The sequence below is a fragment of the Lacerta agilis genome, chromosome 6 (genome assembly GCF_009819535.1).
Source record: "Lacerta agilis isolate rLacAgi1 chromosome 6, rLacAgi1.pri, whole genome shotgun sequence".
Lineage (NCBI taxonomy): Eukaryota > Metazoa > Chordata > Lepidosauria > Squamata > Lacertidae > Lacerta > Lacerta agilis.
In genome coordinates, this window is record NC_046317.1 from 54,378,736 (window position 1) to 54,391,359 (window position 12,624).

Consider the following 12,624-nt stretch of genomic DNA (forward strand, 5'->3'; position numbering starts at 1 on the left):
GGAGGGAAGCCGCCATGTGCGGGGCAACAGTGAAAAGAACGAATCCTCCTTGCTCCCCAGTCCCGCTCTGTCAAACTGGGCAGGTTAGACTTGTTTGCGGCTCGGGGTCCCGAAGGTTATTTTGCAAACTGCATGGGTCTGCCTCATTGTTTGTTGGTGGTAAGCTTGCAATGCGGGAGGGGCAGCCGTGTGGCATCTCATACAACATGAGCACATTTTCTTATGCCATTAATTAGCTGCTGTGGGCTAGAGCCCATTTCAAAAGCCAGCGACGTATTTTACCCCCTTGATGCCTCCTTTGCAGCTTGGGTCTGGGACTTAGCTGGATCTGGGGTGCATCTCTCTCCTTATCTCTTTGGCTTCCACTCTACCCGCCCGCCATTCCGCTCTAGCCTTTGTTTCCCTTTAACCTCTATGGTGTAGTGCGTGAGTTGGCGGGAGACTCTCTGTAAGCTGATCCCGCGTGTCGCTGCACCGCGACAGGCACGTGGGCGCTGGCCTATCCCTGCGGCCTGGGCGGAAGTGCGCGGGTATCCATGTTGAGCGGCTGGGCGGAAACCGAGGCCTGCTGCCTTCCCGCCCTCGCTAAAATGGAGGCGACGAGCCGCCGAAGGTGTTAAGGGCCCCGTCCTCCCCAATCCGCCCCGCCCCCCGTGACTAGCCGGGAGTTGCTGGGCGCCGTGGAGCGGCCTTAGGGTGAGTCCCGGAGGAGGCGGTGAGGGCCCCGAGAGTCTCGCGGCTTCTCCGTAGGAGGGCGAACGGTGGGCGGGGTGCCGAACAGCTCCAGGGGGCCCTCCAAGTTCCCCCTCAGCGAAAGGAACTTTTTGGGAAAAGGCGGGTCCGTGGCTGGGTTGAGGCGGGGAAGCGCAGGAGGGGGAAAGCCACGGGGCGGGGGTTGCCGACTTTTTGGACCGGCAGCTTCGAGAACCCCCCTTGGCCTGGGATGTACAGAAAAGCGCTTGTGGTAAAAAGCGCTGTCCGTCGACTTGCGCCCACGGTGGCGTGTTTTTACATGCTAATATAGGGAACAGTTACTAGTGTGGGGGGGGGGGAAGCAAGGGCAGGCAGGCTGCTGCTCCTCTCCCTCTTCTTCCCTGGTCAGTTGGCAACTGTGGCTCCTGGAGTTTTTGCGGGCGCAAATGTTAGCATTGGGATGTTGGAGGTGGCGTGTTGCGAGGGGGGCCGTGAAGACGCTGTCCTGGACCCCAAAGCATTTATGAGACGCTTTGTTTTCCTTGGCGTAGAATAGTTTTCTTCTTTGGCGATCACTCGTAGCCGAGTAAGATTGTCTTCCATAGTCTCCAGTTCCAGGCTGTGGGAGGAGGTACCGCTTGATAGGCTTTGGAGAGGGGAAGTCCCTGCTGTATCAGTAGCACTTGGGTATTCTGGGACTTTTGACTGCCTTTTCCTTAGTGTAAGGAGGGGAGAACACAGGGGAAGGTCTAACAGAAATTAATGTCCCCATTGGCATCATTATTACAGCATTCACTAGTCCGAAAAGCAAAATTAAAGGAGGTATTTTTTTTTTCAAGGACTGGCATTTGTACGCATGCTTAGCTCTCGTTTTGATGTTTCTCATAATTAAACTCGCCAAGTTCAGGCATATTGCTTTTACTTTTTTAAGGAAGGGTATCTTTCATCTGATTTGCATGCACTTGTGCTTTGTGTAAGCACCCCATCACTGAGGGCTTTGTCTAAAGTAGCTTTCTTTGCCCCCCCCCATAAACTTTTGAAATTACTTTTTTGAGTTTGTTTATAACTAAGCAGGAGCTGGCTCTGACATCGTGGAAAAATGGTTGGAGAACGTGTTAAATATTTTAGAGGGAAAGTTTAAAAATGAGGGAGTGCGCAGGTCCTTACATCATTCAGTGCGCCCGTCATTTTTACGTAAGACGCGGAAATTAAAGTTGCTGAATGACAGCCGGCATTTGCTGCTTAGTTGCCCTGCCTAGCCATTTTAAGTAAAGCTTAGAAAGAAGGAAGTGATTTTTAAGAGATTAGTAATGCATTGGAAAGTGAACAGTAAGTAGACAGCAATGTACGCACGTAGTCATCATCATGCGGCAATCTCAATTCTAGGAGTGCCCGTCTTAATATAGCCGAAACGGCACCTTCCATACACAAGCTGGAGATATTACCAGGCTTGAGGGAATGCCCAAGGTTCCCAGAAATAAAAAACATATTTAGGAAAATAAGGACCCTAAGATTTAGGAAACTCAATAGCCCAATGAGTTCTTGGCATCCTCCATTGCAACATAGAATTATAGAATCCCAGAGTTGGAAGAGACCACAAGGGCCATCCAGTCCAACCCCCTGCCAAGCAGGAAACACCATCAAAGCATTCCATCAAAGCAGAATATTAACTGACTGTTGGGGATGGTTTGAAGGTGAATAGAAAGTAGTATCCTGAACAGGAGCATTCTCACTGCATCACGTTTGATTATTTTAAGTCCCCAAACAATTCACAGGGGACTGATCGTTTTCTATGATCTCAGAATGCTGGATAACTCTTAGAGGGTGTGGGATGATATTTCTTCACATTTCCCATGTTATTTTAAAGGGAATAAATGAATGCTTGTAGAATCAGAATTGTAGAATTAGAAGATATCCCAAGGGTCATCTAGTCCAACACTAATCCCCTGCAATGCTTAATAGTACCAGCTTGCAACAAAGTGTTTTTGCCCCCCCTCCCCAAGTATTGTTATAACTGCTAATCTCATATGGCAATTTACAACTATTGGGCACAAAAATAAGTGATAAGATCCTAGGGGATACTTATATGACCAAAACGAAGACCACCTTATTACCTTTTTTCAGTTGGTGACAACTTTAAAAACCTACATATACACTTACCAGTCAAGTATAAATAAAGCTATTATGAATGAAAAGCCGTCATCATTTATTAGACCTTAATGGGGTATTTATCTTTCCTTTGAAATAGCTTCTTCAAAGTGAAGTCCCAAGCAGTCTTTACTCTTCTGACCCTTTGAGCCCAAAGAAAACCAAGTCCCCTAGGACATGCTCAGGCAAGTCCTAAAACAGTGAATGTGTTCAGATGAGTCACAGCGGAGTCATTCAATTAGTACTGGAAATTCTACCTGTTAGGAGAAAAAAACCCTTCTCCTTTTCCCTTATGGGGTACCCAAGAGCCCATATAGAGTCCACTACCGGTAGGAGAAAATAACAAGAGACCAACCAGAGAATATTGAGAAGCAAAACAGCTAGTAAGCCTGATCTTTATTAAAGCTGTTGCAACATGGTGTCCCCCCCCCCACAGGAGGGGGGAGGGGTACACACATATATGTCTGTTTATCCTATATAATTGACATGGAAAAGTTCCACAAGTGTTCATGAAAAATACAACCGAAACCACTACAAACAGATGACAACTCTCTCACCTGCCAGTGTCATGCCAGTCTGCAAGTGCGGGAGGGGGAATAAATCTGAATATATTTAAAATTCTAAGAACAAATTAAGAGAGACAAAATATGTACATAAATCACGAACAGCATATTTACTATATGTGATGTCTAGAAGTTGCAAGGAGTTAGGCAAAAATAAGCAGAGGGGTGCTGTCTTCTGTTTTTGAATTTGAGCAGTAGGGGTGCCCTCCTTTATTTTGGAGGTCAACAGACAAATGGAAAATACAGTGGTACCTCGCTAGACGAATGCCTCGCTAGACGAAAAACTCGCTAGACGAAAGGCATTCGCTAACGAAAGGGTGACTCGCAAGACGAATTTCCCTATGGGCGCGACTCGCAAGACGAAAATTTCAATGCATTCCTATGGGAATTAAATTCCTATGCATTCCTATGGTCGTTCTTTGCAAGACGAATTTTTCGCAATACGAAACTACTCGCAGAACGAATTAATTTCGTCTTGCGAGGCACCACTGTACCCTCACAGTACCTGCATGTGGGAAGTACGCCCATATGTCTAGTGTTTTATGGTTTTAAATAAATTGTGGCCATCTTCTGTTAAGCTAAATATATTTTTTAGCTGTTTTAAAACTATTTTCTGAATTCTTAAACTTCAAGTACTGTTGTGAGCTCATAGAGAAAGTCATAGTTATACATGGATGTCATACTTTTTTCCAGCCATCATTGACAAGTTTATCCAAAGATCCAAACCTGGTTTAGCCTGTTAGTATTCTTTACTGAGCACCATGGAAAATCCAGCTGGAGGGTTTTACCAGTACTGTACTTATTCCGTCAGAGGTTAAGAAACAGGACATGAACTGCCATTACTTCTAGCCTGTTATTTTAAACCCCACCACTAGGACATGCAGGTCTGTACATGTTTTGTAGTTATTTTGAAAACTGCCACATTAGAGAACAAGGCTGTCAATTCAGTGAATGAAAAACGTGTTCCCTTAATTTCATTCTGAAATACAGTATCGGAATTTGGATGTAATCCCTTTTCTATTTAAAGTGAATCAATGTATACATACTAAGTTTCTGTCTACACATAGGTTGCATAGGTTTTTAATCAGTTAGACTTTTCAGTCTGATTTGTTTAAATCTGATAATAATCCATAGATATACTGAGATCTCATGCTTATCATTTAGTAGCCATCTCATTCAGCCTCTAGATATCACAGTCTCCACAAGTTGTAATATCCATACCAAACCCAACATTTGCAATAAAGCTCATGTCCATACATGTTTCAGTATGATTTACTTCAGAATAAATACTATAGGAGAGAGCTCTGATACTGCCATTTTAACTGGCTGTTTATTGTAAATGGTGCCACAATAAATAATTCTGGATTCTGATTTAGGGATTTTTGCTATTTCATGTTTTCTTTGCTGGAACTGAATGAAAATAGAGCTTTCTGATTTGAAAGCTGTGCATATAGCATACTGTATTTTTCATAAACACTTGTGGAACTTTTCAGTTTATAGGATAAACTGTATCATTACCTTTAGCACTAGTACATTCAGTTGTTTGCCCCAGCCCTGGTTGCTTACCAAGTTAACCATGATTGGGTACTAGTTTAATGACTCAGCTGTTAGTGTTCAAGTGACTCATCCTAACACATTCACTGTTTTAGGGATTTGCCTCAACATGCCAGAGGGGACTTGGTTATATTTGGGCTCAAAGGGTCAGAAGAGTAAAGATTGCTTGGGACTGCACTTTGAAGAAGTTGTTTCAGACACACGTCTCTAGAAGAAGAGGAAAGATATCTAGTTAAGGGGTAATAAATGAGGAGTTGCAGGCTTTTCCTTCATAATAGTCTAATTTATATTAGACTAGTAGGTGTTGGATTTTTAAAAGTTGTTAACCAAACTTAAAAAATGGTAATAGGGTGGTCTTAATGTTAGACATGTAAGTACTCCTAGGATCCTATCCTATTATTTAATTTTGTGCCAAATGGTTTTCTAAGACTTCTGAATAGCATCTGTTCTGGCACAGTTTTGTGTGTGCTTTCTTTCAGACTAATTGATAAATCTTATTTTGGATTTAGGCTTGTATTGAAGACAGACAGCTACTTCACTGCCAAAATGTCATCTTCCACCTCTACACCAGAGAGTGCCTGTAGAACACCACCTCAACAAGTCAAACAGGTAACCTATTATGAGTTTTTTGGGAGGAGGGGTTTGACTGAAGCCTGGGCCCCATTTTAATTCCTGGATCCAGCATGGATTCTATTGCTGGAATAGCCAGGCCAGCCTGCTTAAGGGTCCTAAATGGAGCAAAGGGAGTGGCTCCAGACAGAGGGCAAATGGGTGGGCTACCCTCCTTCAGCTGTCTGTTAGAAAGACAAAAGGTCAGACTTGAGTTAAGTGAACCAGAAGGTGGAAGGAAAGTTGCAAACTGGAAAGGCAGAGAGAGAGAGTGTGTGTGCTATGTTTCATTTAGTTTGAATCCAACACTGCAGGTATGTAAGAAGCAAGACCGTTTTTGGCTGTTAATGCTGTGAACCCTTCCATTGTTGGCTCAGGATGTATAAATACAGGCAACAACCGATTTACACATGTCCAATTGATGCGCAACTGCACATGCATCATGACCCAGAAGTGGCTGGAAAAGGGGGTGTAACACACAGCAATATAGATGGAAGCGGGAAAGACAAGTGCAGATGACAGTTGGTGCTAATCAAGCAGGAAGGAGTTCAACTTCTAATTTTATTTGCCATTAATGACAACTGGCTTTTCCATTGGGATTTAGTTCCCTAGCATATTAATTTAGAAGTGGTACTATCTATTATAGTTCCCAGATAATATGATTAAGCATGTTTGTTTATTCTCACTACTGGGAGAAAATATTGACTAAATAAAGACATTTGAGTTAATGGCCATATATTAGCTGTCAAATTTAGTATCATGGGGAGCTGAGAATAATCTAATATTTATATCCAATTTGGTTATGCTGGAGTTCTTAGGGTCCCAAGTGAAATACATTGAGGTGGTTCAGGTGTTCCTCTTTGGAGTTACAATGAAAAGCAGAGGACAGGGTGTCTTAAAATGAAGAAATCAACCAACATGACAGAGGCCCCTTAGGTTGGAATTTGGAACTATTATCTAATTTAATTATTTGGTTGTGTATGAGCCTTGTGTTAGATTACTGTGAGCACTGAACTTCTAAGTGAGCTTAATTTGTGTTCTGCTGCCTGCAAACGGTTTCAAAAGCAGGCATGCAGTTTTGATGCTTTCCTTAGGCTTGATTTTGGAAAACACACAGGAGTCCCCAAATGATTAGTCTTTTTAATTTGTAAAATACACAGTATCTAGTGAGAGTGCTGGGAAACAGTTTCCAACAAAATCCTGAGTTAAGATGGGTAACATTTTGGAATTTGCAGTGCATTGGCTGCCTGGGTACTGTTTGGAAACTGTGTGATTAAATGCTGTTGGTGACACAGAACTGCATAACTCCACAGACATGTGGGAAAATGGGAGTCGGTACGGCCAGTGTAATTTTGAAACTGGTCTAGAATGACTCTAGGCTGGTAACTCCCTTGTTCTGCCCGCTTAGCCTGAACATACCAACACTTCACCTTTGTGCCTCATTTTAGCATTGGGAATATAGAGGGTAATGAGGTATTTAATACAGACCAATGGGCCTTCTTGTTTCAGGCAATTTCATTGATTCAGCCTTATGAAGCTGCCTGGGTATAAAGTTTCACTTGGAGTTGATATAACATCATTGTGGCCCTAATTGGGTATTATGACTGCTGCAGTGAGAGAGGGTGGGGAAGCAACATGTGTGTTATGATACTTGGGATTTGATATGTTGCTGTTGCCTCTCATGCTCATTCTCTTTAAATTTCTTTCTCTCTCTTTGGTAAAGTGAAATGTATGATTTACATTGAGGTTATGCATCATTTGTTAGTCACTTCACCTTAGAATTATTTGTTTCAAAGGTGTGTTGGTGGGGATGGGAAATTGTAGTTGTGTGTTTCAGGCTTGCAATAAGCATTTAGTTTCCTGTTCTGGGATAGGTATGGGCAGCATTTAATCTGTCACCTCACACAAGTTATGGAACATGGCTTTTAGAAAACTCTCTTTATCACATATCTTAGCTACGACCAAAACCGCCACTCCTGAAGATTCTGCGAGCTGCAGGTACTCAAGGTGAAACTTTCACACTAAAGGAGGTGAGTTGATACGCACACTCTTCTGTATTGGAAACAGTTTTGATGGTTGCCTTATTTTATGTATTTATATACCACTCTTCATCCACACCTAATATTGCTGAAATGCCCCCCTTTGACTTCATAGCCCAAACAAATGAACTTGCGAACACATTTTGGCTCAGCCCTATTGGAAAACCCCTCTTACTTCCCATATTTAGGCTGTTGAAGCAGGAAAGTATAATGTTAACTTCCACAAAATGAGGACTGTGCATATGGTCTTTGAATTATGTATGCTGTTTTATGCTCCCTAATATTTGCTTCTATTTGGTAATCAGTTTATTTGACATAAGCATTTGCCACTTTCAGATGCCGTTTCATCTGTTCTCAACATTTCCAGTTTGCTACCTTTTGATTTCCTTCTGGTGATTGATATGCTGCTGTGTGTAATTTTGCAAGTTTATTCTGGATAATTTAGTGGCTAGAATGAAATGTTTCTGCTTCTTCCCAATAATCTGAGAGAGCAGTGTTGGTGAAAGTGGGTTTTTTGGGGGAGGAGGTGGGTGTCCATAAAGATTATCCATAACTATTCTTAATAATGCATCCCCTAGTTTGAGCATGGAGGCTGAAATATGGAGGGGCAGATTTTCGTCTCAGCACTTCTGTACCTTTCATGTGAAATAGGCACATCCTTATTGCCATGGGTGTGTGTTTTATTCATCAAAAGGTTTTTTGAGCTGCCTGTTGCAGATGCTAAAAGAGCAGCAGCTTTTTTATTGTTGAATAGCTATTATAAAATGATTTAGGGCTATCAGTCAGTATTAAGAGTTGGAGGGAAACTGCATTAGTTGTAATCCTGAGAGACTTATAAATGTTTCTTGTTGCCAATTGAAGCTTGAAAGTTTTTGAATTATACTTTTTTATTTTCTCTCATTTCATTGGAAAAGTCTTGTCAGCTAAACCCAAGACACCCTGTGAAATCATTTATTTTAAGATGAAAATGCAAAGTGTGTACAAGATTAGAAAAATGACACTAGCTGTGATTTACAGGGGTATCCTGTCAGCTAAGAATTAAATGCAGTGGCTTTTCATTAGGAATGTGTCAGATATTCCTGTAGTGCTCCGTGACTTATTTTAAACACTTATGCATTTAAATAACTTATTTAGCTTCTAATATTTTTTGCAAAAAAACAAATTGAATACTTTGAATGGAAGGGGTTTTAGTGTTAAAATGTTAATTTGCCACACCAGCCTACAGTTAGTGAGCGCAATAAGGACTTGTCCCCGAGCAATGGGTGGAAGCTGCTAGTAGTTGTTCATTTTGCATTTACAGTATCTTCTCTAGGTGAGACTCCCCGCTCCCTTTTGCTGGAGACACAGAGGGGAGACTAGGCTTTTATGCTTAATGTATTACATGAAGGATAGGCTCCACTTGTGTGTTATATAGTAGTGTGTGGCTGCACCACTTCAGTTGGATCTGGATTGCAGTTCAGGAATTATCTGATTGCAGTGTCATTGCCTTAATTTTAAACTTGCAACTCTCACACAAGCAGTGGGGCTCTGTGTCTATTGGCCTTATTTCTGAAGGCAGCCCTGTATCAGGAAGTTTTTAATGTTTGATATTTCATTATGTTTTTATATGTGTTGAAAGCCACCCAGATTGGCAGGGGCAACCCATCTAGCTGAGTGGGGTATAATAAATAAATAAAACAAAAATAGCTGATTGGGAATACTTGAGCCCATAGTATGGTTTGGCCGCTGAAGGGATGCAGTGTATCTGAGCAGTGTTTGGGACACCCATGGGAAAGTGGCCCTAAGCTTCTCAGGAGGAGGTTAGGGTATTTGTAAAAAACTTTTATTACACTGTGAATATATATAAAATCTTCTCTGACCCTTATAATGACAAGTACTTTACATCTGCTTAATTCCCAGCTTTTAAAAATCTACCTAATACAATAAAATAAACATTGAGCATGTATTATTTACATATTACCATCTCCTGCATTATAACTAATGCCACTTTCTGTTTACCACTGTTAAGCTCTAGACCAGGGATGGTGAACCTTTGAGCCTCAAAATGTTGTTGGACTCTGATTCTCATCAGCCCCAGCCAGCATGGCCAGTGGTTAGGGATGATGTAGTCCAGCAATGCTAGAAGGATCAGTGGTTTCTTAGTCCTGCTCTAGACTGGTTATATTTCCAGACAATTTAAGGTGCACAGATATTAATGTTCAGAGTCTCCTCTTAAACAGATCTACAGTTGTCATCTTTGAGATCCCCATATATCCAAGCTCCAGCCTGTGGGGTTCTAATTAGGGAATGAATATGGATTATAAAAACTACCCATGTCTGTTTATTCTGTGTTTCCTATTCCCTCCCCCCCCCCCAGTTGCTGATGCCTTAAGTGGTTTGCAGTTATCCCTGAAGTGCTTTCTCTGGTACTTTGAATGCAAACTGCTTTCTAAGGAGAGAGAAATGTTCCTGTTTAAAAAATTGAGCATTTTTTTTCTCTCCTTGGAAAGCGGTTTGGATGTGGGAGTTCCATATTAGCTGGATTGTGGAGTTCTGTTTAGAGCTCATACAATTCCAATTCTGTGAACCCCTATTTTAAAACAGTTATGTTGGTTGCCATTATGATTCCAGGCCCAGTTCAAGGTGGTAATTATTCTGATTTTACTTATCAACCCTATGACCCACGTGCACAGGCTCACAGCCCACTTGTGTGTCACAACCTGCAGGTTGGGGAGCACTTGATGAATATATGACCCTCTTATGCCATGTGGGTAGCTGAAAGATAAAGGACTGAAACTGGAGGAATTAAAAGTCTGTTGTCTCAGTTGCCCCATCAGCACAAGCATTCCAGCTTGCCAGAAGGAGTGATTCCCCCTCTCCTTCCCATCACTATTCTGGGGATTCTCCTGACCTTCCAGAGTGGAATTGGGGCAGGAGAGGGTGGGAGAGCCCTGTTGCACTTGTGGAAGCTCTTGTGCTGCATTCTGCTAGCTTCCCTGTGTTAGTTGAATCCAACCATCAGTATCTACGTTGGTTCAAAGGATGCGATAAGCTTTAATTCATAAAATAAGAGAGCTTTAATTCATAAAATGAGATGATGGGTGGAAGCCATATAAAATCACAAGTGGTTTTACTGACTAGGAACACTATCGTTGTGAAATGTTATTTACAGAGGAAAAAGTTCAACAAATGCTGAAACAGTTGTAATAGAGAACAGTCCTTTCTGGTTTAATTCTTGCTGCATGTCTTATTAGGTGTTTTTTTATTTATTTGCCTAGCTTGTACATTACCTTGGAGAGTATATCTCAAAGAAGCAGCTATATGACAAAAAACAGCAGCACATGGTGTATTGTGGAGGAGACCAGCTGGGGGATCTTCTAGGTTGTGAAAGCTTCTCTGTGAATGACCCAAGGTAGGAAATCTCTAAAACATACATAGAATAAGTTTCCTGTGTGTAAAGCAACTTTCTAATCTATGGTCCCTCTTCAGCTTGGGTGGTATAGATAACTTGTGACACAAGTGATCCCTCCTTCCCCTTTGATCATAATGTATTTTAGGGGTGCAAGCATCTATTTTTTTTTTTTTATAAGAATTTATTGGCATTTTTCTATAACAAACATATACCCACACCCACACCTACAATTAAACAAATGCAAAACAGATAAAACAAATACAAACAATGTCAAGCTTTCTTATTGCATCTTTCTAGAAAAAAAAAATTTCTAGTTCCATATCTTGACTTTTGACTTCCCCTGCCTTTTCACCTTCGAGTTTATATCCTTGATCTATTTTATAACCATTTCTCCTACAAAAAAAACATTAACTTCAATTGTATAATTACATTCAATTATATCTTCAACATTTACTAAAAATGCATCATCATAATAATACCTCACCATTTAATCTTCTAAATCCATAAACTTAATCCACTTAAATTCACTTTGCTTATACTCCACCTCATAGATCTTCACAAATCATTCGCATCTAATCTATCTCTTCTATCCTTAAAGTTGCTGCTAATAACGTAAAAACTTGAAATATCTCCTTTCATGTTCAAATAAAAAATATAACAAAGTGTTGTTGACAGTATTCACCCTCCGATTTCAATTTACCATATCAGGCTGCTTAAAATTTTACTTAATGCTTCACCCCACACCCCCTCTGTCCATTATTCTTCTCCTGATGGCATCAGCACTGAACTTCCATATCTCTTCCCTCTCCAAGCGTCCACAGATCCAGGCACAGTCCAAACCTCTCCTTGCCGCGAGTTCAGAGGTGTCCCTCTCATCATCTCTCAGCTTCTTCGGTTCTTTGTAACATTCCTTTTCTTCTTGTAAATACCTTAATTCTCTGTCCCTGGCCCCCGAGCTCACACCTCGGGGACTGGATATACAAAATCTTAACGTCGCCTTGGGGCTGCCACCCCCAAAAGGCGAATTTCTTCTCCGAAGTAGCTCATTCATTTCACTCCATCTTTGCATCCATCCTCTCAGCTCTTTGGCAAGGCTTTCTTCCAAAGTATCAAAAGTTTTGTAAGCCTCCTCTGTGGGCAATTGGTTCCATTTCAGACCCCCACACAAGACTTTGACTTTTCTATAAAGCAATTCCACCTTCAAGGCAGTGAGTCTCTGTTCGTCCGTTAGTCCAGAGTTCAGTGCCAGTTCAAGGACGAAACCCAGCATACTGGCAGAGGAGGAGGAAGCGGGTGTCATATTTCTACTCCCCTCTTTGTTCATCGCCATTTTCCTGAGCTGGAGCGCAAATACCGCAACTTTAAAAGGAGATATTTTCCTCTAGTTAACTTCCCAAAAGAAAAGTTTGCCAGTCTCCTGTGTCAATTTTAAATACATTGTAGCCAGTTCTGTAGCAGCAATCATTCAAATTGGTTAGATTCTTGAGCTCGAAGGGAGGGAGGGCAGGCTGCCATTCTCCTTCCCCCCGGATCGTTCCAAAAGCACGATTTCTAATCAAATTCTTTACTCACGACCACCGGGTTCTTTTAGCTCCATTCTTCACAGGTAGAACTTGGACGCTCACCG

The 12,624-nt window shown here is 41.7% G+C and overlaps 1 protein-coding gene across 4 annotated transcripts in view; it reads left to right on the forward strand.

Annotated features, from left to right (window-relative positions):
• The first annotated feature begins 598 nt into the window (after nucleotides 1-598).
• MDM4 (MDM4 regulator of p53) overlaps nucleotides 599-12,624 on the forward strand; it is a 34,259-nt gene continuing 22,233 nt past the window's right edge. For 2 of the 4 annotated variants that reach the window (XM_033152776.1, XM_033152778.1), the window contains exons 1-4: nucleotides 5,278-5,328; nucleotides 5,468-5,567; nucleotides 7,523-7,597; nucleotides 10,864-10,997. In XM_033152776.1, the coding sequence (XP_033008667.1) occupies nucleotides 5,318-5,328; nucleotides 5,468-5,567; nucleotides 7,523-7,597; nucleotides 10,864-10,997 (320 nt within the window). In that variant the 5' untranslated portion in view covers nucleotides 5,278-5,317. Of the gene's footprint in view, nucleotides 697-3,003; nucleotides 3,027-5,277; nucleotides 5,329-5,467; nucleotides 5,568-7,522; nucleotides 7,598-10,863; nucleotides 10,998-12,624 lie in introns of those variants that run through there. The other 2 variants (XM_033152779.1, XM_033152777.1) reach the window with 2 other exon arrangements.